Consider the following 27,605-nt stretch of genomic DNA (forward strand, 5'->3'; position numbering starts at 1 on the left):
CACAAGCTTGTAATCCCAATAACTGGTAGTCTGAGACAGGAGGATCACAGGTTTTCGATTAGCCTCAGCTATTTATGAGTCCCTGGAAAACTTAGTGAGACCCTGTTTCAAAATAAAGAATAAAACAGGATGCTGGGCATGGTGGCACATACTTGTAATCCCAGCATTTGGGAAGCTGAGACAGAAGGATTATGGTTCACAGACAGCCTCAACTACTTAGTGAGGCCCTTTGCAACTCAGTGAGACCCTGTTTCAAAATAAAGAATAAAAAATAGGGCTGGGAGTATAGTTTGGAGGTAGAATGCCCCTGGGTCCCTCCCCCAGTACCGCAATAAAATAAAATAAAATAAAATAGGACTGGGGATGTAGCTCAGAGGTAGAATGCCCCTGAGTTCAATTCCCAGTGCCACAAAAAAAAAAAAAAAGGAAAGCTTTTCATCCCCAGAAGTTTCAATTGTTGGCACATTAATCACAAATTTCCCCTTTAGGTATCTGAAGATAGACTAGCTGAGGTGTCTGTGTAATCCACACTGCATGGTTATAATTGACTATGCCCCAACATAGTCCTAACATCAACTCTCCCAGAGAATGTGTGCCAGTTAGAACAAATGAATCTCCGATTGACATTTATATTCAGGTAGCTATTAGAAGAAATACAGAGGGGAAACAAAACTCTCTTAATTCAAAGCATGCACTCAGATTATTTGATCTAGTAACTCAAAAAAAAAAGTATATATATATATATATGTATGTATATGCAGAAAAAAAGAAACTCTCTTTTCACTAACCACTCCATTTCTACCCCAGTACCATCTATCCCAGGTGAAATATCTATAATAGTTGGGAAAAAAATAATATATATGATATTTACATAAGCCTTTTAGTATATATTTACTTACCATGCAACCCAAGAATAGCTATTAAATGTGTCTAAGCTACACCTCTAAAATAAAGAATATTTTTTATTCTTTATTTTGAAACAGGGTCTCACTGAGTAGCAAAGGGCCTCACTAAGTAGCTTTAGGCTGTCTGCAAACTGCGATCCTCCTGTCTCAGCCTCCCAAATGCTGGGAATACAAGCATGCACCACCACGCCAGGGTTCAAAGAACTTTCAATACTAAAATTTATTTAGAAGTAACTTTAGAAACATCTAGAGAAAAAAAAAAAGGCTGTACAGTTTATACTGCATACAAGCCCTCAAATTAAACCAGGCATACCTGTAGTCCCAGCTACTAAAAAAACTGAGGAAGGAGAAATGTTTTGAGTTTGGAGACAACTTGGACAACATAATGAGAGCTCATTAAAAAAAAAAAATTAATTACACTGTGCTTGTACCAAACAAACTACCTGAACCTCTATTTCCTCATAATATATCCAAATCTAAAACTCTAGAGCTGGGCATGGTGGCGCATGCCTATAATCCCAGTACTTGGGAGGCTGAGACAAGAAGATATCAGGTTCACAGCCAGCCTCAGAAACTTAGCAAGGCCCTGTTTCAAAATTTAAAAAATAAATAAATAAATCAAGCTGGGGGTGTATCTCTGAGGTAGAAATCCCCTGAGTTAAATCCCTAGCATCAAAAAGAACACAAAATAAAACTCTAGAAATTCCATATTTGTGCTTATTTTTCATAAAAAATGTTTATGTTTTTAGGATTCTGAGAAACAGATTTTTTAAATCTTTTTAACAGTACTAAGTTATATGTCCAAATATTTAATACTAGACAGGAGCATCTCAACACTATTTTTTAAAGCTAAAAACATTATATATTCATTCTGAAGGAATTCTGAAACTATATTTTTGACTTCTCACCCTTTAGAATTTTACAGTCTAGTTGGGAAGCCAGGGGTAAGAAAGAAAACTGTTATAAATAAATTAATGATAAAGCCAGGCATGGTGGCACACGCTTGTAATCCCCGTGCTTGGAAGACAGGAGGATCGCGAAGGTTCGAAGCCAGCCACGCTGGCTTAAGAGACCCTGTTTCCAAAAAATAAAAAAGTATAAAATAGGTCTGGGAGTGTAGCCCGGAGGTAGAAGGGCCTCAGCACCACCAAAAATAATAATTATTATTATTATTAATTAATGATAAACAATTAGGCTAAAATGAATCATCAGCCAGAACAAAAGATAGTTCAAAATAGAAAAGCTCAATTAACAGAACAAATATTTATCAATCACACAATTATATAAAAGCACTTTGTGTAGAAAATAAACATTGTTAAGTTATATCATTTAGCAAGGCAGTTAAGACAAGCACAGCAAAAAGCATTATGTGACAAGTGCTGAAGTACAAAAAGATTTTTTTTGAGATTCCAGAGGAAAGAGCTCACATTAGCTTCTAAATTATTATAAGAGGCTGCACAAGGGAGGTATAATATTAACTGAACTCCAAGGATAGATGGGAATGATGAACTAGTAGAGATAAAACTAGAAAAAAAGATAACCCAAAAGGAAGAAATAGAAACAAAATTAAAAGATAAAAAGGGTACAATAGCATGACAGGGTGAAAACAAACATTTCAAGTTTGCTTGCACCCAGGGTAAGTAAAGGGGGAAAGATAAGGCTTCGGAGTTAGGTAGAATAGGGTTAATTTTTGGAATGGCTTAAATGACAAGCTAAGGAGCCTAAACCTGATCCTGTCAACAACAGGGAACTATTAAAAGTTTCTGAGCAGGGAAAGAACATGATCAAAGTGGTGCTCCAGGTAAAATAATCCAGTAGCGATGTCCAGAATGGACCGCAAGAGAAAGGACCTCCAAGCAGAGAAACTCTGTGTGTGTTTTTTTTTTTTTTTAATTGCAGCAACAATCTCAGTCTGATGTCAAAAGGATTTAAATTATGGTAGTGAAATGAGTAAGACTGAAAAGGAAAGGATAGATCAAGAGAAAATTCAAAGGAAAAATCATAGGGCTGGACAATTACTTGGGTTGAGAGGGATGGTAAAACAATTATAAATTCAAGTTTCCTCTCTTAATTGGAAATATTTTAGTAACTCCTATCTACAGGATAAAACCCAGACTCCTTGGTCTATCATTTATGTCACTGTACAATCTGACCTCAGGTGTTCCTTCTCTTCCCTCTGAAATCTCAGTGAAAGCTTCAGTGACCTCACAACTCTTGCATTCTGCATGCAGGCCTGCAAAACCAGAGTCAGCTGTCAGCTGGAGCAGTGGCTGGGACCTCTTGGACCACAGCTGCAACAATCTCTGAGTGCCTGGCCAGCTAACATGAGGTGAAGTGAACCCAGGGAAACAACTCCCTAGGTAGCCACGTGGGAACAGAGGTACCAGGGGCTCTCTTCTCAAGATCCCAAAGCGGGCAATTAAACCCCCAGTGAGGCCTCTGAGGCTGGGATCGGAGCCTGCCGAGGGGTTAGGCACTTTAGGCTAGTGCCGGGGCCAGGATCAGAGCCTGCCATGAAGCAAGGCCAGTGCTGGGACCTCTGAGGCCGGGATCAGAGCCTGCTGAGGGGTGAGGCCGGTGCTGGTGCCAGCGAGGCCAGGATAATAGCAAGCCTTGAGGCAAGGCCGATGCTGAGGTCTCTGAGGCAGGGATTGTAGCCTGCCAAGGGGTTAGGCCGGTGCCGGGGCCAGTGAGGCCAGAATCGGAGCCCACCATGAGGCTAGGCCAGTGCTGGGGCCTCTGAGGCCGGGATCGGAGATTGCCGTGAGGCAAGGCCGATATGAGAGCCTCCAAGGCCGGGATCGGAACCTGTCGAGGGGTTAGGCCAATGCCAGGACCAGCGAGGCCGGGATCTGAGCCTGCCGTGAGGCAAGGCAGATGCTGGGGCCTCTGAGGCCGGAATCAGAGCCTGCCGAGGGGTGAGGCTGGTGCCGGGGCCAGTGAGGCTGGGATCGGAGCCTGCCATGAGGCAAGGCCGGTGTTGGGGTCTCCGAGGCTGGGATCATAGCCTGCCAAGGGGTGAGGCCAGTGCCGGGTCCAGTGAGGCCGGAATCAGAGCCCACCGTGAGGCCAGGCCGGTTCTGGGGCCTCCGAGGCCGGGATCAGAGACTGCCGAGGGGTTAGGCCAGTGCCGAGGCCAGCAAGGCCGGATTGGAGCCTGCCAAGGGGTTAGGCCTATGCCGGTGCCAGCCAAGCCAGGATCGGAGCCTGCAGTGAGGCAAGGCCGGTGCTGAGGCCTCTGTGGCCAGGATCAGAGCCTGCCAAAGGGTGAGGCTGGTGCTAGGGTCAGCAAGACCAGGATCGGGGCCTGCCATGAGGCAAGGCTGGTACTGGAGCCGGTGAGGTCGGGATCAGAGTCCTCTGGGTGGCCAGGCCAGTGCCAGTGCTGGGGCCATCAAGAGTGGGATCGGAACTTGAAATGCGGCATACACAAAGAAATATCACAGAAAATAAAAAACCAGATGCTTTCCCGAATACGCAAAAACTAGGAAGAAATGGGTAATAGGAGGAGGTCTAGTTGAAGAAAGGGCCCTATAAAGGTGCAATTAAGGTAACCAATCAGAAGGGATGGGATGGGGGGAGGAAGGAATCTCTTTAAGACTCATGATATACATAAACAAATGTGTCATAATCACTAATCAAGCATGGGATTAAGGGAGGGGGAGGGAATGGGATGGGGATTGGATAAGGGCTAATTAGATGATGTCTGCTTGCATACCCTCACAAGTCTTGTATTCCAATGTGATGTATGATTACAATGCACCAATAAAAACATATATATTTTTAAAAAATTAAAAAATAAACCCCCAGTGAGTGCTGGAATGAAATCTAGATACACAAAAGATTGAAATTGTGTCACTTATTCTATTTACTTGCTTAACAAAGGCAGATTTCAGAGTGGGGGCACTGAATTTTTTGTTTTTTGCTGAAAAGGGGGTGGTAAGCCAAATTAGTTTGAAATTTTCTAATCCCAGCATTCAGGAGGCTGAGACTGGAGGATCGTGGTTCGTGGACAGCCTCAGCTACTTAGTGAGGCCCTCTGCAACTTAGTGAGGTCCTGTTTCAAAATAAAGAATAAAAAATAGAGCCAGAGGTGTAGCTCAGAGATCAAATGCCCCTAGGTTCCATCCTCAAAAAAAAGAAAAAAGAAAACTTCTGGTTTACACTTTCTTTTATACCTTTGGAGGGGGAACTTGCTAATTCGTAGATTTAAAAAGTTTGCTGTATGCCAGAAAATGAGCATATTTAATTTTGTCTATAGAGGATGTGGTTGCTAAAGAGATTAGTATCATTAAAAAGAAACCAATTTGCCAGGTGTGGTGGTACAGGTCTGTATTCCCAGTACTTGGGAGGCTGAGACAGGAGGATCACAGGTTCAAGGTAAGCCTCAGTAACGTAGTGAGACTTTGCTTCAAAATAAGAAATAAGGGCTGGGAGTATAGCTCAGAGGTAGAATGCCCCTGGGTTCTATCCCCAATACCTTCCCCCCAACCCCCCCCCCAAAAAAAATAAGCCACCAAGTACTTTGCACCAAGACAACAGAAAAGATGCCTTGAGGATGTTTTTTAAGAAAAATTAGCATGCTGGGCATGGGGGCATAGGCTTATAATCCTAGCATCTGGGAGGCTGAGACAGGAGGATCCAATCGTGGTTCACAGACAGCCTCAGCTACTTAGTGAAGGACCTTTGCAACTCAGTGAGACCCTGTTTCAAAATAAAGAATAAAAAATAGGGCTGGGGGTGTGGCTCAAAGGGAGAATGCCCCTGGATTCCATCCCCAGTACTGGGGGGAAAAAAAATTAGCAAATCTTTCCTGTGGCGGGGGGTACTTGGGGGTGGAACCCACAGGCGTAGTTCTACCTCTAAGCTACACCCCCAGCCCTATTTTTTTTTTTTTTTTTGCAGTACTGGGGATGGAACTGAAGAGCATTCTACCTCCAAGCTATACTCCCAGCCCTATTTTTCATTCTTTATTTTGAAACAGGGCCTCACTGAGTAGCTAAGACTGTCTGCTAACTGTGATCCTCTTGTTTCAGTCTACCAAAGGCTGGAATTACAAGTGTGCACCATCACGCCCAGCAAAACAAATCCTCTCTGCTTTTGACTCCCCATTCTCACTGTCAATCTGGCTAAAAGCAGCTGGCAATACCTATGCTGCAGCCTGAATGTTGTGCTGCCTTAAAATTTCCTCCACAATCTGGACATAGTAGCGCATGCCTAAAATCCCAGCTACTTGGAAGGCTAAGGCAGGAGAATTACAAGTTAAAGGCCAACTTCAGCAACTGTCTCAAAATAAAAAGGGCTGGGATTTGGGCTATGTGGTAGAGGGCCCTTGGGGGATGGGAGGAGGAACAAAGGAAGATAGGAAATTAATTTCCCCTGCCCGATAACTATTCTGTCACCTTTAAACTTATAATATATTAGGGTTTCTCTAGCCTGCATCCCCAAACTTTTCCAAACGTCTCCTACAAAACAATTCCAAAGGCTTCTGAACCACATCATCACATACAGTAACAACGACCCCACTTCTCAGTACCAATTTTCTGTGTTAGCTTTCCACTGCTGTGACAAAACACCTAAAATAACAACTTAAAAGGTAGAAAGAAGCTGGGCGTGGTGGTGCACGCTTGTAATCCCAGCACTTGGGAGGCTGAGACAGGAGTATCGCACAGGTTCAAAGCCAGCCTCAGCTACTTAGTGAGGCTCTCAGCAACTTAGTGAGACCCTGTTTCCAAATAAAATATAAAAATTGGTCTGGGAGTATAGCCCGGAGGTAGAAAGCCTCTGGGTTCCACCCCCAGTACTGCCAAAAATAAAAAATAAAAAAAATAAAAGGTAGAATCTGACTTATGGTTTCAGAGGTTTCAGTCTATGGTCACTTGGCACCATCACTATGGGCCGGTGGTAAAGTAGCACTTGGCAGAACAGAGCTGCTCACCTAACAGCTTCTGGGAAGCAAAGAGAGAGGAGAATGAACTAGGGACAAGTTAGTTATACACTTCAAAGGCATGCCCCCAGTGACCTACTTCCTCCAACTAGGCTCCACCTCCTAAAGTTACAACCACCCATTAAGTTTGCCCATCATTGGATTAAGCCATTGTCACCGTTGAGTCCTCATGATCCAATCACTTCCCCAAAGCCCCACCACTGAACACTGCTAACAATACTGGGACCATGTCTTCAACGCAGGAACTTTTTAAAACATTTAATTTCCAACTAATAAAAACTAGTTTTATATGAGATTTTTCTGGACTGTCAATGTTTTTTTGTTTTTTGTTTTGTTATTTTGGTGCTGGGGATTGAACCCAGGTGCATTCTACCTCTGAGCTACACCCCCAGCCCACCCCCTTTTTTTTTCTTTTTGGTGGTACTGGGGTTCCTGGAAGCCCTTCTACCTCCGGGCTAATGGGCTACACTCCCAGATCTATTTTTTTTTTTTTTTTTTTTTTTGGTGGTACTGGGGTTCCTGGAAGCCCTTCTACCTCCGGGCTACACTCCCAGACCTATTTTTTACATTTCATTTTGGAAACAGGGTCTCCTAAACCAGCGCGCGCGGCTGGCTTCGAACCTGCGCGATCCTCCTGTTTCTGCCTCCCAAGCGCGGGGATTACAAGCGTGCACCACCACACCCGGCTATTTTTTTATATTTTTTAATTTGGAAACAGGGTCCCTTAAGCCTGCGCGATCCTCCTATCTCCACCTCCTAAGCGGAGGGATTACAAGCATGGGCCACCACGCCCAGCTTTATTCTTTATTTTAAAACAGAGTCTCACCACATAGTGGAGGGCCTCACTGAGTAGCTGAGGCTGGCCGCAAACCTGGATCCTCCTGTCTCAGCCTCCCAAGTACTGGGATTACAAGTGTCGTCACCAAGCCCAGCTTTGGACTGTCAATCTTATTTTATTTACTTATGTACCAATCCTTGTGCCAGAAACACACTTTCTCATGAATTTTATAATGTCATTTTCTATAAATACAACAGAAAAATAATGTAGTCCTTCCTCTAGCATATTTGAACATATTTTTGTTTGTTTGTTTGTTTGCAGTACAGGGAATGGAATCCAGGGACACTGTACTTCTGAGCTACACCCCAGCCCTATTTTTTAGTCTTTTTTATTTTTGAAACAGGGTCTCACTGAGTTGCAAAGGATCTCAGTAAGTAGCTGAGGCTGTCTGTGAACTGAGATCCTGCCGCTTTCAGCCTCCCGAATACTGGGATTACAACCATGCCACCACGCCCAGAGAGAGCGAGAGTAAGATTGAGATTGGGGGGGGGGTGTACTGGGGTTCCTGGAAGCCCTTCTACTTCTGGGCTGCACTCCCAGACCTATTTTATACTTTTTTATTTGGAAACAGGGTCTCTTAAGCCAGGGCGGCTGACTTCGAACCTGTGCGATCCTCCTGTCTCCGCTTTCCAAGCGCGGGGATTACAAGTTGCGCCACCACGCCCGGCAGATATTAAATAACCATGTGAACATATTGTTATGGCCCTTCCCAGGCCCTAACTTCTTTGATTCTTAACCCTGAATTATAATATTTTTTAATGCAAGAATTATCCTAGAGAAATAAAGAATTCACATATTTACATAATTTCATTCAGACAGTGTCTGCCTTCTTACTCTGCCAGTTTATCTTTATGTTGAGTATCTTTTTAGGACTTTACCCCCCAAAAAATTTGGATGTTTATGTTGTTGTTTTTTCTGGTAATGAGGATTGAACCCAGAGGCATTCTACTTCCAAACTACCACTCCCCAGCCCTTTTTATTTTTTACTCTGAAACAGGGTCTCTCCAGGTTGCTAAGAGTATTGCTAAGTTACTCAGGCTATCCTTGAACCTGCAATCTTCCCATCTCAGCCTCCCAAGTACTGGTATAACAGGCTTACATCACCACACCTGGCAATTTTTATACTTCAGTGGACAATTCTTATAGAGGCTGTTGAAAATTTCTATGCTATCTGTGAAGTAATCTATAATAAAATTCCTGGAAACTTCAAAGGTAGAACACAATGTAAATCATAAAATCTGGAAAATTGTATATATTTGATATTATACAAAACCTAAGAAACAAGTAGATCTGTTTTATTTTGAAACAGGATCTTGCTAAATTGCTAACGATCTCATTCAATTGCTGAAGCTACCCTTGAACCTGCAATTCTCCTGTCTCAGCCTCCCAAGTACAGGAGTTACAGGAGAATGCCACCACACCTGGCACCACATTACTTAAATTTCTTTGCAGCCGGACATGGTGGCACATGTTTGTAATCCCAGCCTTTTGGAGCCTGAGACAGGAGGATCATGGGACTGGGGGGTGTGGCTCAGAGATAGAATACCCCTGGGTTCCATCCCCAGTACCACAAAAAAAAAATAAATAAAAAATAAAATAAAATTCTTTGTGTGTGGTTCTAGAGATTAAACCCAAGTGCATTCTACCTCCAAGCTTCAGTCCTCAGCCCTATTTTATTTTTTGTTTTGAAACGGGGAGGTCTCACTAATTTGCTGAGGGCCTTACTATAAATTGCTGAGGCTAGCCACACACCTGTGATCCTACTATCTCAGCCTCCTGAGTACTGGGATTAGAGGCTTGTGCCACAATGCCCAGTTTAAACTTTAAAAAATATTTTTCCATCTTTCTTCTTTTAAAAAATTTCCGGGACTTCCGGGAAGATGGCGACCGAGAAAAGCGGGGCTTAAGAGCCCCGCTAACAACCAATCTCCATTACCACAAAATCAGCGCCTTTCATAGCCAGAAAACACCATCACCAGAGAAACAAAAAAATCACCAGCCTCCAGAGAGAAAGCGGACTGAGAACAGAGCTCAGAGCCACAGAGGAGATACACTGGCCTCACGCCCGAGGACACGGCAGCAGCGCCAAATGCCGGCGGCAGAGGCGAGTTCACCGGACGGCTACAGCAAGCCGAGGTGAGCCGCTGCGGAACAGCCAGGCGGGATCTTTCGATGCAGGGAGCATCTAAAGCTCCCAGTGGCTGAGCTCAGCACACGCTGCAGGGACTCAGAGTGGAACTCAAAACCAGAGAAGAAAAAATACGCCAGCCTCACGGCCAAGGGCGTAGCAGCAGCGCCATATTGCCACCGGCGGCAGCAGCAGTGAATTCACTGAGTCCAGTACAGCTACATCTGCGTACTCAAGAAGAGTGAGTCAAACTGCGGGCCACAGAGGAGAAATCCCAGTACTGTACTCGCTGGGACTTGACCCAGTGGGGGAGTAGCGGTGGCAGAGATATCACACCATAGGAGAACATGCAACCTGGCAACCCCCATAGTTTAAAGCAGCCTCTATCGACTCCCTGGATCGGAGACTCTGTGATACAACCCAGTAAAGGAGTAGTGGGGTCTGAGATACTACAGACTCGAGATCCAGAGCACCTTAAGTGAAGTCATAGTGACCCAAGGGAAGAACCCAGAGAAGGCACAAACTTCCGAAATCATGGGAAAGAGGAATAACACTGGAGCAATGAATGCCCACAACCCCACAACATCAGAACCCGATAAAACAGAAAATCAGAGATTTCTAGAAGATCAAATCAGGAAAATAACTGTAGAAATAATAGAGGTGCTTTGAAAAGAATTCAGAGAGAGCCAAAAAGAGATAAAGGATGCAATTAATGAAGTAAAGGCCTCAATTCAAAGCATGAACAACCGATTAGACCACATGGAGAACAGAATCTCGCTCTTAGAAGATGATCATTCCAAAAATGAACGCATAGTTTCTAATCTAGAAAAAATATCTGACAGCAGAAATCTGACATTGAAGAAATATGGGCCCATTTTTAAGAGAGCTAACCTAAGAATAATTGGAATAGAGGAGGGAAAAGAAAGTGAAACCAAAGGGATCAACAATCTCTTCAAGGAAGTAATAGCAGAAAATTTTCCAAACATAAAGCAAGAGGTTGATACACAGGTCCAGGAAACTTATAGAACTCCCTTTAGATAGGATCGGAGAAGAGGATCCCCACGCCACATAATTGTCAAAATGACCAATGTGGAAGCCAAGCAGAGAATCTTAAAGGCAACAAAAATAAAGGACCAAGTGACATTCAGAGGCAAACCAATTAGAATCACTCCAGACTTCCCAAACCAAATCATGAGAGCCAGAAGGGCTTGGAGTAACATATTCCAAACTCTGAAAGAAAACAATTTCCAGCCAAAAATTTCCTACCCAGCAAAACTTTCTATCAAATTAGATGGAAAAATAAGAAGCTTCCATGACAAACAGAAACTGAAGGAATTTGTCTTCAAAACCAGCGCTAGAGAAAATACTCAAAGAGATTAACTATAAAGAAGAAATAGGTAACACACACCAGAACCAGAGAAAATTTTCCATCCAACAGACAACTAAGATTGGTTATCTGTGGAGATTCATTATTTATGTTAGTCTTTTACCTATCTCTAAATTGTATTGTTTGCCTTTATTGTTGTTAATTTTTAGGATGTCTAGTTGGAATATTAATATACCTTCAGATATAGCATTTGGAAATATTTTATCCCATTCTATTAGTAACTTTTAACTCTGTTTACATTGTCTTTGGATATACAATTTTTTTTTTTTTAGGGAGTTTGTATACTCTTCTGTTGCCTGTGCCATTGAAATCATATCCAAGAAATCACTGCCAATTTCAATGTTGTGAGGTTTTATGACCCAGATTTTCTTCTAAAAGTTTATAGTCTTAAGATTTATATTTAGGTCTTTTATCTATTTTGAGTTAATATTTGTATATGGGATTAGGTAAGGGTCCAATTTTATTCTTTTCCATGTAAGTATTATTTTTCAACAATATTTAGTTAAAAGATTATTATTTCCACCACAAAATGTTCGTGGAAACCTTGTCAAAAATAACTTGACAATATAGGGAAGAATTTAGCTCTAGGCTTTTATTTAACTCCAATGGTTTATATATCTGCCTTTAGAACAGTACTACACTGTTTCAATTATTGTAGCTTTTTTATGGCTTGAAATCAGAAAATATATATCTTCTAGCTTTGTTCTTTTTCAAGATCGTTTTGGGTATCTAGAGTCCATATTCCATATTAGGATAGATTTTTTTTCTGAAAAATAAATATATAAATATATGATAGTTTCACCTAAAAAAAAATAGAAAAAAAATATTCTCTGGTAAGAAAGAAAGCAAAAAGAAATATTGAAATGTTATCTTTAAGTCATCAAAAGCTTGGTATCAGACAAATGAAACTGTTATGTGAAATTATCATTTTTAATTTTGGATAAATTGCTATAATACTAGATGTCAACCACTAAGCCAAGCATGGGAAGGAGGGGTGGGGAGAGAATGGGGTGGGAATCGGGTGGGGGCTGACTGGGTGATGTGTGCATGTATGTCTACAAAAGTTTGTATCCCACTATGATGTATGAATACAGTACACCAATTAAAAAAAAGATAAAAAATAATAAAAAATAATAAAAAAATTTCCAATTCAACCAATTTGGGGGGGGGGTGTGGTAATAGGGATTTATTAACCCAGGGGCATTCTAGCTCCAAGTTAACCCTTAGCTCTTTTATATTTTCTGTTTTGGAATAAGATTTCAAGCTGGGCCCAGTGGCACATGCTTGTAATCCCAGCATTTGGGAGGTTGAAACAGGAAGGATCATGGTTCATGAACACCCTCAGCTACTCAGTTGAGGCCCTTTGCAAATCAGTGAGACCCGGTTTCCAAATAAAGAATAAAAAATAGGAATGGGGGTGCAGCTTGGAGGTAGACTGCCCCTGGGTTCCATCCCCAGTGCTGAAGAGAGAGAGGGTGGGGGGGGGGGAAATAGGGCTTTACAAGGTTGCTGAGAGTCTTGCTACATTGCTGAAGAACCTATGATCCTCATGTCTTGACCTCCCAAGTACTAGGATTACAGTTGTGCACCACCACCACCAGCCAATCTGTTTTATTCTTCACTGGAAGAAGAAAGTTATACTTAAACCAGATAACAACAGATCATACAAAAATAAGACTAGAATTACTAAGCCGGGCATGGTGGCACACACTTGTAATCCCAGTATTTGGGAGGCTGAGACAGGAGGATCAGAGATTCGAAGCTAGCCTCAGCTACTCTGTGAGATCCTCTGCAACTTAATGAGCCCCTGGGCGTGGTGGCACATGCTTGTAAACCCAGCATTTGGGAGGCTGAAACAGGAAGATCGCAGTTCTAGGACAACCTCAGCTACTTAGTGAGGCCCTCCTCAATTCAGTGAGACCCTGTTTCAAAATAAAGAATAAGACATCGGCTGAGGGAGTCACTCAGAGGTAGACTGCCCCTGGGTTCCATCCCCAGTGCTATAAAAATAAATAAATAAAATAAAAATAAAGAATAAAAAATAGGGCTGGAGGTACAGCTCAGAGAGACAATGCTCCTGGGTTTGGTCCCTAGTTCCACAAAAAAAAAAAAAAGGAAAACTAGAATTACTAATGTTTTTTAATTCTAATATAATGAAAAAATTATTGTTTTGGTTCCTACAGCATGTAGCATTCTTTAAAAATTTATATAAGAAAGACATAACTAAAATATGGATCTTCATTAGAAGCTGGAGTCACCTTTCACAGTCTCTAATCTTTCAACTCCATTTATTCCAAAAACACTTGATTTAGCCTTTGGGTTTCAGTTCTATAGACCTTACCAGGTCTTAACATCATCTGCCTGTGCAACAATATCTCCATCTACTGACAGAAGGTGGAACTACATGCTTTTTTTTTCTGCTACATGGAAATGTATCAAGTCATAAAGACTTGATCCAATGGGCTGTCCCAATCACTAAGTTTGGGGAGGAAAGGGAACACAGAAGAATAGTTGTTTGAAAGTTTGCTGTACTACTTTAAGATTATTTTAACACAGAACCTAAACTGTATTTTAAGATAAACTCATATTCCGAGATATACAAGAAAAGTATGTCTAGCTTGTTTAAAAGATACATCATTTAGCCAGGCATGGTGGCACATGCTTGTAATCCCAGCATTCGGGAGGCTGAGACCAGAAGATCACGGTTCGTGGACAGCCTCAACTACTTAGTGAGGCCCTCTGCAACTTAGCGAGACCCTGTTTCAAAATAAAAAAAAAAAAAATTTAAAAATAGGGCAGGGTGTGTAGCTAGGAGGTAGAATGCCCCTTCCATCCCCAGACCCACATTTATATATAATTTAAATGAATACCTATATCAGTCATTACTTAATGCTGTACCTGCTCCTATAAAACAGAAGATGTAACTGGCTATGACTACTTGGGTGGGGGGGTGGGGATGGAAACCAGGGGCATTCTACCTCTGAATTACACCCCCAGCCCTATTTTTTATTCTTTATTTTTGAAACAGGGTCTCACTAAATTGCAGAGGCCTCACTAAGTAGCTGAGGCTGGCTGAGAACCTGTGATCCTCCTGTCTCAGCTTCCCAAGTACTGGAATTATAAATGTGTATCACCACACCCAACTCTATGACTACTACATGCTTGTAATCTCAGTACTTGGGAGGCTAAAACAGGAGGATGACAACCTCAGCAATTTAGTATGACTTTGTTTCAATTTTAAAAACAAGACTAGGGGTGTAGCTAGGAAGTAGAATGCCCCTGTGTTTAATCCCTAATTTCAACAACAACAAAAAATTCAATCTTTGGTAAAAAAATGACAAGATATATTTACATAAAACTTTACAGATTCAATACTTTTCATATACAATATATTTCTTATCTAGCAGATTCTAAAATAAGTAACACTGGCCAGGTGTGGTAGCGCATGCTTGTAATCCTAGCCCTTGGGAGGCTGAGACAGAAGAATCACACAGGTTCAAAGCCAGACTCAGCTACTTAGTGAGGCTCTCAGCAACTTAGTGAGACCCTGTTTCCAAATAAATTATAAAATAGGCCTGGGAGTGTAGCCTGGAGGTAGAAAGCCCCTGGGTTCCACCCCCAGTACCACAAAAAAAAAGAAAGAAAGAAAGAAAGAAAGAAAGAGAAGAATAGAAAAAAGGATAGGGCTGTAGCTCAGAGAAAGAAAAATTTAGGCCAAATGGAATTCTTTTTCTTTTTCTTTACGTGTGTGTGTGTGTGTGTGTGTGTGTGTGTGTGTGTTGTGTGTGTGTGTGTGTAATGATATTGGGGATTGAACCCATCGCATTCTACCTCTGGGCTACACCCTATTTTATTTTTATTTATTAATTTTAAATTAATTTATTTATTTTGGAATAGGGTCTCACTAGGTTGATGGAGAGTCTCACTACTTCCGGAGACTGTCCTTGAACCTGCAACCTGTGATTCCTCCTGTCTCAGACTCCCAAATACTGAGATTACAAGCATATGCCACCATACCCAGTTTCTAAAACCCAGGGCCTCAAGCAGGTTAAGCATACATTCTCCCACTAAGTTATACCCCCTAAACCACAATGAGGATTAAAGTATAAACCTATAATTTAAATATATATATCTCACTGGACTAAAATTCAACAAAACTAAAAAAGCTATCACATCATCAGAGAAAGAAAAAGTGGTTAATGATCATAAGTTGGAAAAATAGCAATTTGTTGGTAGTTTTGTTTTTGTTTTTATTTTTTTGCAGTACTAGGGATGGAATGCAGGGGCATTCTACCTCCGAGCTACACCCCCAACCAGCCCGATTTTATTTTTTATTTTGAAATATGGTCTCACTAGGTTGATGAGGGTCTCACTACTTCTGAAGCTACTTAGTGAGACTCTCTGCAACTTAGTGAGACTCTGTTTCAAAATAAAGAATAAAAAAACACCTCAGAGGTATAATGCCCCTGGGTTCCATCCCCAGTACCACAAAAGTGTGTGTGTATACACACACACACACACACACACACACACACACACGCCAATGCCTATAATGTAAAAGTTTTTTTTTTAAAAAAGACAACTTATTCATTGCTGCTTTAAATAGGCACAACTCAGCCAGGTATGGTGGTGCACACTTGTATCACCAGTACTTGGGAAGCCCAAAAAGGATGATGGCAGTTCATGGCTGGCCTCAGCTACTTAGTGAAGCTGTCTTCAACTTTGTAAGACCCTGTTTTAAAAAATAAATTAAAAAAAATCGGCTGGGGGTATAGCTTGGAGATAGAATGCCATTGGGTCCAATCCCCAGCACCACAAAAATTAATTAATTAATGGACATAACTTTTAGGAAGCAACCTAAAGAAAAATTAATCAAGAACCTTAAGACTGACACACTTGAATTCAGTATCATTATTTCTGTGGAAATATCCTAAAATCTAATACTATAAAAAATACAAGTTATGGAGCCGGGCATGGTGGCACACAGTTGTAATCCCAACATTTGGGAGGCTGAGACAGCCTCAGCTACTTAGTGAGGCCCTCCACAACTTAGTAAGATCCTGTCTCAAAGAATAAAAAACAGGGCAGGGGGTGTAGCTCAGAGGTCAAATGCCCCTGGGTTCCATCCCTAGACTCGAAAAAAAAAAAGAAAAAGAAAAAAAAAAAAACAAGCTATGCATTCCATTATGTTTACAGTAATTATTTGCAATAATAAATTTTTAAATAAAAATTATAACAATAAAATTTGGGCCGGGCATGGTGGCACACACCTGTAATCCCGGCATTCAGGAGGCTGAGACCGGAATATCGTGGTCCTCAGAAAACCTCAGCTACATAGTGAGGCCCTCTGCAACCTAGGGAGACCCTGTTTCAAGAGGGCAGAGGATGTAGCTTGGAGGTCGAATGCTTCTGGGTTCCATCCCCAGACCCACAAAAAAAAAAAAAAAAAAAACAGAAAGAAAGAAAAAAAGAAAATCTGAACATTGATACCAACCAAATCCTTTTAATTAGTTATCTTTTTTCTTTTTTTCGGTACTAGGGTGGGAACTCAGGGGCATTCTACCTCTGACCTACACCCTCAGCCCTATTTTTTATTCTTTACTTTGAAACAGAGCCTCACTAAGTAGCTGAGGTTAGCCAAGAACCTACAATCCTCCTGTCTCAGCCTCCCGAGTACTGGGATTACAAGCATGTGCCACCACACTCCCCCCTTTACTAGTTATTTTAAGATTACACTTCACAGATCCTGTTTCCAGTCCATTCTGCACATTACTCCCAAACTGGTCTGGGTTTGTTTTGTGGTGCTGGAGATTGAACCCAGAGGCATTCTTCCTCTAAGCTACACCTCCAGCCCTATTTTATTTCTATTTTAAAATAGAGTCTCACTAGGTTGATGAGCATCTCACTACTTGCTGAGGCTGTCCTTGAACCTGTGATCCTCCTGTCTCCGTCTCCAAAGTACTGGGATTACAGACATGCATCACCATGCCTGGTTCCAGAATGTTTTTAATTAGCAAATATACCAAAACTTCAAATACTTCAATGGTTTCTATCACCTTAAAATAAAACGTTTAAAAATCACACTTCTTAGCCAGACGTGGTGGTGCATGCTTGTAATATCAATATTTGGGAGACTGAGACAGGAGGATCAAGGGTTTGCAGCCAGCTGCAGCGACTTAGCGAGGTCCTCTGCAAATTAATGAGACCCTGTTTCAAAATAAAGAATAAAAAATAGGGCTGGGGATGCATCTCGGAGGTAGACTGCCCCTGGGTTCCATCCCCAGTCCTGCAAAAGAATAAAATAAAATAAAATAAAACTTTTGACAAACTTCAGCAAGGTCCTAAATGTAAGGTTAGTCCCTGTCTGTAGCCTCACCTCTTTTTATTTATACCTGGTGCATTAGCCATAGCATATAAAACTACTTTTTTTTGTTTTTTGAGTGAGTGAGTGTGTGTGTTTCTGGAGATTGAATCCAGAGGTATTCTCTATAGAACTACTTATATCTCTGGAGCATTCATTCCATCAAAGGCCAAAAGTTCCTAATCCATGCTGACACAGGGACCCTCCCTTCATGGAGTTTACAACACAAATATTTACAATAAATGCCCTAAATCAATGAGTTAGGCTTTATAATAGGGAAAAAGCATCTTAGAGTTATAGTGGTCAATTTGGATCAGCAAAAGTTCTAAGGATAAAGATAATCCTTACGTTGAGCCTTAAAACATATGCAAGGATTACAAGGACTGAAAGTAATTCCAAATGAATGAAATATATTTATTTTTCCACAAAACTTCTAATTAGTTTGCAATAGATTTTCTAGAAAGATAATTTGGTTTGTGACATGTATTTATCCTACTTCACAGCGCCATTTTGAGACCTAACAATGATCATAGATGTGAACTTGACAAAGTGGCGCTTAATATATGTAGAGTCAGCTAGGCGTGGTGGCGCACTCTTGTAATCCCAGCATTCAGGAGGCTGAGATAGGAGAATGATGGTTCCCACACAGCCTCAGCTACTTAGGCCCTCTGTAACTTAGTTAGAACCTGTTTCAATTTTTTTTTTTTTTTTTTTTTTTAGTACCAAGAATTGAATGTAGGAGCAGTCTACCTCCAAGCTACTCACACTATAGCCCCTTTATATTTTTCGCTCTGATATGGTATAAGGATGGCTTCAAACCTACATTCCTCCAGTCTCAGCCTCCCAAGTACTGGGATTACAGGCATGGGCCACCACATCCCAGTGGGTCCAGCATTCTTAAACATGAAAATAACAGAAAATAAAAATGAGGGCAAAAGCCTGGCGTGGTGGCACATGCTTGTAATCCCCGTGCTTGGGAGGCTGAGACAGGAGGATGGCACGGGTTTGAAGCCAGCCTCAGATATTAGTGAGGCTCTCAGCAACTTAGTGAGACCCTGTTTCCAAATAAAATATAAAAAAGGTCTGGGAGTATAGCCCGGAGGTAGAAAGCCTCTGGATTCCACCCCCAGAACCACACACACACACAAAAATGAGGGCAAGCTGGGCATGGTGGCTCACACTTGTAATCCCAGCATTTGGGAGGTTGAGACAGGAGGATCCAAGTTCGCAGACAGCCTCAGCTACTTAGTGAGGCCCTCCGCAACTTAGTGAGACCCTGTTTCCAAATAAAGTATAAAATATGTCTAGGAGAATAGACCAGAAATAGGAAAGCCCCTGAGTTCCACCCCCAGTACCACACACACACAAAAAAAAAGCCAGTGTGGTAGTGAGCGCCCAGCATTTGGGAGACTGAGACTGGAAGATCACTGTTGGTTAGCAGACAGCCTCAGCTACTTAGTGAGGCCCTCTGCAACTTAGTAACACTTTCAAAATAAAGAATAAAAAATAGGGCAGAGAGTATAGCTCAGAGGCAGAATACCCCTGGGTTTCATCCCCAGCATCACTCACACACACACACACACACACACACACACACACACACACACACTTTACTGACCAAGAAAATCAAATTACATGAAGCACCTTGCCATCTTCTACTGCTGCTGTTGGGGGGTTAGACTAGAAAAGAGAACTTATGGGGGGGGGGGAGGAGCTAAGCCACATCAGCTTCCTCCTCAGAAAGAAAATAAAATTAATCAGAGACATTCAAATCAATCCCTAGTATCCGTAAAAGAAATCATTAAAATGTACAGGCACAGCTGGATATGGGCACACTCCTATAATCCCAGGAAACTGAGACAGGAGGATTGCAGGTTCAAAGCTAGCCTCAGCAATTTAGTGAGGCTCTCAGCAACCTAGAAAGACTGTATTTCCAAATAAAAAATAAGAGGACTGGCAGTAGAGCTTGGAGGCAGAATGCCCTGGGTTCAGTCTCCAATAACAAATACATACACACACACACAGGTACAGGCACATTCATATTCATACTTGGAAACCAGCAAGATGCAATTAAGCTATTAACATATATATTTTTGTTGTGTGTACATTACTGGAGATGGAACCCAGGAGCATTCTACCTCCAAGCTACACCTCCAGCCTTATTTTTTATTCTTTATTTTGAAACAGGGTCTCACTGAGTTGCAAAGAGCCTCACTAAGTAATAGCTGAGGTTGTCCACCAACTGTGATCCTCCTGTCTCAGCCTCCCAAATGCTGGGATTACAAGCATGTGCCAACACACCTGGCTTGAAAGCTGTAATTTTTAAAGACTTATTCTCAATAAAATATGCAGTAAACTAGGCATGATGGTATACATCTGTAATCCCCATACTTGGGAGACTGAGACAGGAGGATGGCAGGTTTAAAGCCAGCCTCAGCAATTTAGCAAAACCCTCTACAACTTAGTGAAACCTTGTTTCATTAAATAAATAAGTAAATAAATAAATAAAGCCAGGCGTGTTGATGCACACTTGTAATCCCAGTTCTTAGAAGGCTGAGACAGGAGGATCACAGATTCTCAGCCAGCCTCAGCTACTTATTGAGGCACTCCACAATTTATTGAGACCCTGTTTCAAATAAAGAATAAAAAATAGGACTGGGATGTAGTTCAAAGACAAAATGCCCCCCAAGTTCCATCCACAGTACAAAAAAAAAAAAAAAAATGCAGTAAAACAATTTTAAGATGCTAGCATATATACAGTGAGATTTTCTTTTTTATTTATTTTACTCAGTTATTAAGTTAGTTAGTTATATGTATTGGGGATTGAATCCAGAGCTGTTCTACCATTGAGCTATACCCTAGACCTTTCTGTTTATTTTGACATGGGGTCTTGCTGAATTCCCACAAAGGAGCCTCAAACCTGGAATCCTCCTGTCTAAGCCTCTCAAGTACTAAAGTGAGATTTTTCATTAATTTTCCTTAAGTTATAGACCAGGTTTAACCGCCTTACTGCTAAGGGTTTTATAAACTAATAACCCAAGGAGCAGCATACAAAAACATTGAATTTACAAAAAGGTCTGAAGTAAATGTTCTGGAAAAGTAATCCGTTATTTCTCCATACCTAAGAATTTAAAATATTAGAAATTACACTAAAGTGCTTTTTCCAGTCTTTGGTTCTCAAAAACAATAATGATATTTAAAGAAAAAAACTATCCCCTTTCTTTTTTACTATAAAATAAAGAACATTTTGTGTGAGGGGAGGGGGAGTGTACTGGGGATTGAACCCAGGGGTATTCTACTGCCAAACTACGCCCCAACCCGTATTTATTTTAAAGCAGAGTCTTACTATGTTGCTGAAGCTGGCTTCAAACCTGCCATCCTCTTGATCCTCCTATCTCATCCTACTACTGACAACTACCACCACACCCCATGTAAAGAATATTTTCTTTTTCTTTTCTTTTTTTTTTTTTTTTTTTGTGGGATTGAACCCAGAAGCATTCTACTTCCAAGCTACACCCCAGCCCTATTTTTCATTATTTTATCTTAAAACAGGGTCTCACTAAGTTGCAGAGGGCCTCACTAAGTAGCTAAGGCTGGCCACAAACTGTGATTCTCCTTTCTCAGTCTCCCAAGTACTGAGATACAAGCATATGCCACCATGCCAGGCATAAAGAATATTTTCTAATCTAATGCAATTTAGCAAGCAAGGCCCCCAGCAACCTAATGAGACCCGGTTTCAAAATATAACAGGGTTGGGGGTGTAGCTCAGAGGTATAATAGCCCTGGGTTCAATCCCCAGTACCAAAGAGAGTATTTTTTATTTAAACCATTTCTTACTATTTTAAGAAAAACCTGTATTAGATATGCAAAATGTTATACAAATTACACATTATGTATCAAATTTGCTCTAGAAATACTAGTTGAAATATTACCATTCAGCCCATTTTGGTGATCTAGTGTTAATGTGTCATTAAGAACAGAAGTAGCTTGATACCAAATCAAATTTTGACCACCAATGGCCTAAGGAATCTCAAATTTGAAATTAGCCACACCTTCTTAGCATCAACAAATATCACAATTTACTAATTGAATGAGGCTTTACTAATAATATGTAGGAAATATAAATGTTAATATGTACTGTGGAAAGAGATATCATAGCGTAAATATCCCCTACCCTTCAGAGTGTGTGTGTGTGTGTGTGTGTGTGTGTGCGCGCGTGCGTGCGTGTTAAAGAGAGACAGACACCATGCAAGAACTGTCAACACCTTTCAGTAAATGAGCAATTCTACATTAATAAAATAATTGAGTAACTATGGTCCATAAAGTACCTTGGAATCAAAGGGACTCTATAAATTTAAAATACTAGTATGGTATTAAAGCAAAGAACAATAATTTTAAAACATCTTACAGCTGTGTATTGTAAACCAAATAAAAATTCACTGTGGGATCTGCCTCTGTTTCTTAGTGATTTTTTTTTTCTCTATTAGGAAACCCGGATCTAAATGAACTGTTAAACACTTAGTCTAAAGGTATGCCAAACATTTCTTAAGGTCTTAACAAAGAATCAGCTTTTTTAGAAAAACAAAATGAGGCCTAGGTTAAATATTTTATTTGGCTTCTCAAGATGGACTGAGAAGTTGGGCACCAGCTCCAGACCAATTCCTGGACACACATCAAACACAGCCCTGTCATTTATCCAGTCAGTCAAAACAATCTTTTCCATCTAACTCTTTAATGTTTATGTCCTAAAAAGCTGCTAATTGAATCCAGTTCTTGAGATCTATTTAGTTAGAATCTATACCATCTAATTTGTAAAATGATGAACCAAAATTTTTAAAAATATAAGTTAATTTTCCTGGCAAAAGAGAAGAGATTCCACCATATGTAACCAAACCAAAGACGAGTGGAGAAGGGGGGCAATGTTTTTAATATTTGTCAAGCTTTAAGAGAAAACTACTCAAGAGGCAAATTCCCAATAGCTTTAACAGAGTACTTCAAACTGTTTTTACAATTACAGGGACAGAGTGTTTTAAATTCTCCAGAAAATTCTAATACACAAATTACCCTATAAATTTAGTTCAATGTTCCTTCTCCCCCCCCAAAAAAAAAAGGTGTAATCTTACCTAACTAATTTCACTCATGAATTTACATAATGAATCATATACAGTAAGGACCATAGCTAAATATTTTAAGAAGTACTGAATCACACCAAACTCATTTTATCAGCAGAAAAATAAAAATTCCTGGGTTTTTCCTCATTTTCTCCATCTGTATATAGCCTAAAGAGAAACATCAACAGCCTGTTTCTGATAGGTTAGGCACACCCAGACTCACAGGTGTTTTTTTTTTCTATAACTGCTGACACAGGATTGATAAGAACAGCAAAAGATAAAGCAGCAAAGACCCCCTATAAAGGTTTCCACTGACTCTCCCAAATAAGAGAAAAAAAAAAAAAAGAGGGCAAGAGAGATCCCCCAATCTAAGTCTTTCATTAAGAACCACTAGCTAATGATTCTTTGCAATATATCCTAGGGAAAGCACAACTGCCATAAAAGTAGTGTTTGTTTTTTAATCGCAGCCAACATACATTCAAGCTAAATTCCAAAATACCGAATTCACTGCAAGTTTTTACATAGTTAGCTCAGCCAGTGGACTGGGATGGGACACACAAGTATTCAACTAGGAAATTGGTCCATATAAATCTCAAAGTGTAGCGTGGGCAAACATAATTACAGTTTATTTTTATACTTCAGCACATAAGCACACAAATCCTGTAATGAAACCCATCTTTCTCACCACACATCCGAATATAAATGCGAACAAATTATTAATGGTCAATGCTGAAACTGGTCTAACCACATTGATTTCAATTACACTTTTAAAACCATGTACCACTTTTCCTTAAAAAGGTGGGTGATAGGTCCATGTAAGAATACCCAAAATGAAAACGTAAGCAAAACGTACCTGTAATATTAAAAAAAAAAAAAAAAGATTTCATGCACCTGGAATCATAAACAGTGTGTAAGAGCAGTCTTCTAGCTAGCAAACCCCTCTGGACAGTCTTTGCCATTTAGAGAAAGGAGGAGAAAGAATGAAAGAAAGTCTGCTTGAAAGTTTGTATGAGCACACACTTAGAAATGTACAAAAAAAAAAAAAAAAGTGGTTGGATAGCCGAACTCGAGCTAGACACGAGCCACAAGTTCTGCGGCCTACAGAGAGCCACCCCAAACACGCTACCCTACCTTCAAACACTGCCACACGCCAGGCGCACGCCGAGCCCGAGTCGTGGGGTGGGGGCCGCTCGGAGTCACCCTCCGCCCCCTCCCTGGCGGGCCGGGCCACCGTCGAGGTCCCGCACGCGGGCAGAGGCGGCGGTCCCGACGCGCACCCGGGCGCGCCCTCCCGCGAGGCGCTCCATCTTTGCGGAGTGTTTACGGCCCGGATTCCACGACCCCCGCCGCGACCCCCCGCCCCGGGCTCCCGGCGGCGCGACTCCCCCGCGGCGACGGCCCGGGCCGCTCCACCAAGGGGCGCCGGCCTCCCCGGCGCGGCGCCGAGCCGCGGCCGCGCAGCCTCCCCGCGGGGCCGAGGCCCGCCCGCCCCGGCCCGCCCGCCGCCCTCACCTGTCAGGCGCAGCTTGACCGGCCCGTTCCTCCGGCCTCCGGGGTTAGACATGTCCCCGGCGGCGCGGGCCGGGGCGGGCTCCGGGGGCGGCGGCGGAGTCACCACAGCGGCCGGGGCTGGGGCCCGAGCAGCCGGCGCCGCGGCCGCCGCGGCCGGAGGGTCCCGGATGTGCCCAGCGCGGCCGCCATGAGCCGCGCAGGGAGCGGGACGCCGACTCCCCTCCTCCCACGGCGCCTTCCTCGGCCCGGGCCGCACAACAAAGCGGCCGCCGCGGCCGCGCCGCCTCCGCCCGCGCCCCGCCGCCTCCTCGCGGCCCGGGCCTGCCCTGGGCTCGGCGAGGCCCCGCGTCGACGGCGCTGGCCGGCTGAGGCGGGCGGTGCTCGGCGCGCCGGAGCAGGGCTCGGGGCCCGGCCGCTTCCTCCTCCACCCGCCCTCTTGTCTGAGGGAACCGGGTGCTGGGGCCGCCGCCGCCACTCGTCGGCTCGGGGGGCGGGGCGGGGCGGGGCCGGCGGGGGGCGGGACCTACGGGCGGCGAGGGGTGGTGGGCGTGGTCCAATGGGAGGCGGGGGCGGGGCTCGCGGGAAGCGAGGGGCGGGGCCGGCGGGCGAGTTCCTGGGGCCGGTGGGGTTCCACGCGCAACTTGAGAGGGGAGTTCGCCGAGCTACGGGGCCACCGAGGCTCTGGGGCACCTGGAGGGGTTCAGTGTGCAGCCCGCTCCCGGGAGAGCTCGTGTCCGTGCAGGGCGGGCTGCATTTATTTGACGCCCGCTGCGTGCAGGGCGCTCTGAGAGGCTAAGGCGAACAAAGTTAGACCGGAGTCCGCTGCCCAGCTTGAATTTCTGCTGGTCTCTCGGGCGAGGGAAGGGACGCTATTCCCACACCGAGCGTTCCAGCAAATCCCCAAGAGTGCTTTGCCCCGGGTATTGTACTTACCACCTCCGTCCAGGACTCACCTGGTGGACCAGATCAAGTTACCTGCCTGCCTGGGCTCTGTTTCCAGCCGCAGCATAAGGATAGGAAGATGATACTAATACCTTAAAGGATTGTTCACTTGATAAGCCTTGCAGAGAATACGTGAAAAGCTTTTCAACTACAGCGCTGTATTTTGCTGTTTCAAGAGGAAAAAATGGAAAGTGAAATAAAAAGAAATATGACTTACCCTTTGACCCTGCAATTGTACTGCTAGGACTTTACTCTTGACAAATAATACAGAAGATGTTATTTGCAAGGCCGAGCATGGTGGCGCACGCTTGTAATCCCCGCGCTTGGGAGGCAGAGACAGGAGGATCACGCAGGTTCGAAGCCACTGGCTTAAGAGACCCTGTTTCCAAATAAAAAATATATAAAATAGGTCTGGGAGTGTAGCCCAGAGGTAGAAGGGCTTCCAGGAACCCCAGTACCACACAAAAATAAATAAATAAAATGTTACTTGCAAAATTCGGTTAATAACAAAAAGGGGTGAGCCTAATGGTGAATCATATTACATCAATCGCATGCTTTTTTATGTAGTAGTCTAAATGGCAGTAAGATGATTCTGTAATATGGAAGAATATATGTAATGCAGAAGTTCCAAAAGCAGAGCAAAAGTTGTATGTGTACACACAGAAGTGGCACAATGAAAACTAAGAACACTGAAAGATCTGTGTGTGTAGTGTGTGTACTTTGCTTAAGGCCATCATAATACCAAGGAAATTTAAAATGTTTAGTAAAATCTAGTATATCTTAGCCCTAATCAATGTAAGCCATCGCTTTGAATTCCTCAACAAAATCACTTCAGCCTCCCGATGAAGTTACCTCCAAGAGCATTTCAACAGTTTGAGTCCCCAAATTATATAAAGCTTTAAAAGTCATAAAATACAAGGGCCCGAGCTAGACATTGATTCAACACATACTAAATGCCTATTATGTGCCAAGCAATGAACAAAGTCCTTCCGGAATGCTTCCTTGTACTACAGAAGATCTGATGATACACAAATCAATTTGAACAATAGGTGCGATCGCTATTTAAGAGGCTGAATGGTGACAATAAACTTAGCAAACTGATGTGCGCACATTCACATTTGCCTTATGGCACACATTTTGTTCCCAACCGCCCACTAACATAATTTGTAGCTTTGTATTAGGTAATAGAAGTTAGGATTTCAGATGTTAGGGAGCCTGGGGGAAGACTGCCTGTTGTGAAATTTAAAGCAATACATTCAAATCAGCAAGTGACAGCCGCAGGAACATGGATACAGGCATAATGTGCAGAGGAAGAACTCCGTTTAGGCTTTTCTGTATGTAACTTTTAAATCCTTTTTTTTTTTTTTTCTCGATACTAGGGGCATTCTAACTCTGAGCTACACCCCCCAGCCCAGCCTTATTTATTTATGTATTTTATTTTGCAGGTCTGGGGATGAAACCCAGGGGACATTCGACCTCCAAGGTACACCCTCTACCCTATTTTTTTTTTTTTAATTCTCTTTACTTTGAAACAGGATCTCACTAAGTTGCAGAGGGCCTCACGAAGTAGCTGAGGCTGTCCGCAAACTGCGATCCTCCGGTCTCAGCCTCCCGAATGCTGCAATTACAAGCGTGCGCCAAGGCACCCGGCTTTTTATTCTTTATTTTTAAGCAGGGTCTCACTAAGATGTGAGGGCCTCACTTAGTAGCTAAGGCTGGCAGAGAACCTGTGATCCTCCTGTCTCAGCCTCCCAAATACTGGAATTACAAGCGTGCACCACTATGCTGGGCTTAAATCCTATTTCTTCAAAGATTCAAGCTGGGCCTAGTAGCAGATGTTTGTAATTTCAGTACTTGAGAGGCTGAAACAGGAGGATTGCAGGTTCAAAAACAGTATCAGCAGCCGAGTTTGGTGGTGCACGCTTCTAATCCAAGTATTTGGGAGGCTGAGACAGGAGGATCGCAGTTCGCAGACAGCCTCAGCTACTTAGTGAGGCCCTCTGCAACTCAGTGAGACCTGGTTTCAAAATAAAGAATAAAAAATAGGGCAGGGGGTGTAGCTCGGAGATGGAATGCCCCTGGGTTCCATCCCTAGACCCGCAAAAAAAAAAAAAAAAAAAAAAGAAAAGAAAAAATGGGCCACAAAAATAAATAAATAAATGTTATTTGACATTGACTTTAATTTTTTAATAGAAAATAAGTTAGACAAATATTTTAAATGAAGATAAGTAACAGAAAGAAAGAAAGAAGAGTAGTGCCAATGGGAAAGTCATTGTGAATGCATCTCTTAATTCAACTAGTTCAGGCCCATACTGCAGGGATACAGTGTACATTATGATGAAAATATGCAGGGAAGCTGGGTGTGATGGCAAACACCTGTAACCTCAGTACTTGGGAGGCTGAGACAGGAGGATCACAGGTTCAAAGCTAGCTTCAGCAACTTAGTGGGACGCCATTTCCAAATTAAAAAGAGC

The 27,605-nt window shown here is 42.5% G+C and overlaps 1 protein-coding gene across 2 annotated transcripts in view; it reads right to left on the reverse strand.

The window, feature by feature from the left end:
* The window catches only part of SMURF2 (SMAD specific E3 ubiquitin protein ligase 2), a gene marked incomplete at both ends in the record, with an annotated part of 115,309 nt that extends 91,068 nt beyond the window's left edge, over positions 1-24,241 (reverse strand). For both annotated transcript variants that reach the window (XM_080712843.1, XM_080712842.1), the window contains one exon: positions 24,190-24,241. In XM_080712843.1, coding sequence (XP_080568969.1) covers positions 24,190-24,241 — 52 coding nt within the window. The remainder of the gene's footprint in view (positions 1-24,189) is intronic.
* Between the last annotated feature and the right edge of the window lie 3,364 nt (positions 24,242-27,605).

The sequence above is a fragment of the Muscardinus avellanarius genome (assembly GCF_963383645.1).
Source record: "Muscardinus avellanarius genome assembly, chromosome: 16".
Classification (NCBI taxonomy): Eukaryota; Metazoa; Chordata; class Mammalia; order Rodentia; family Gliridae; genus Muscardinus; species Muscardinus avellanarius.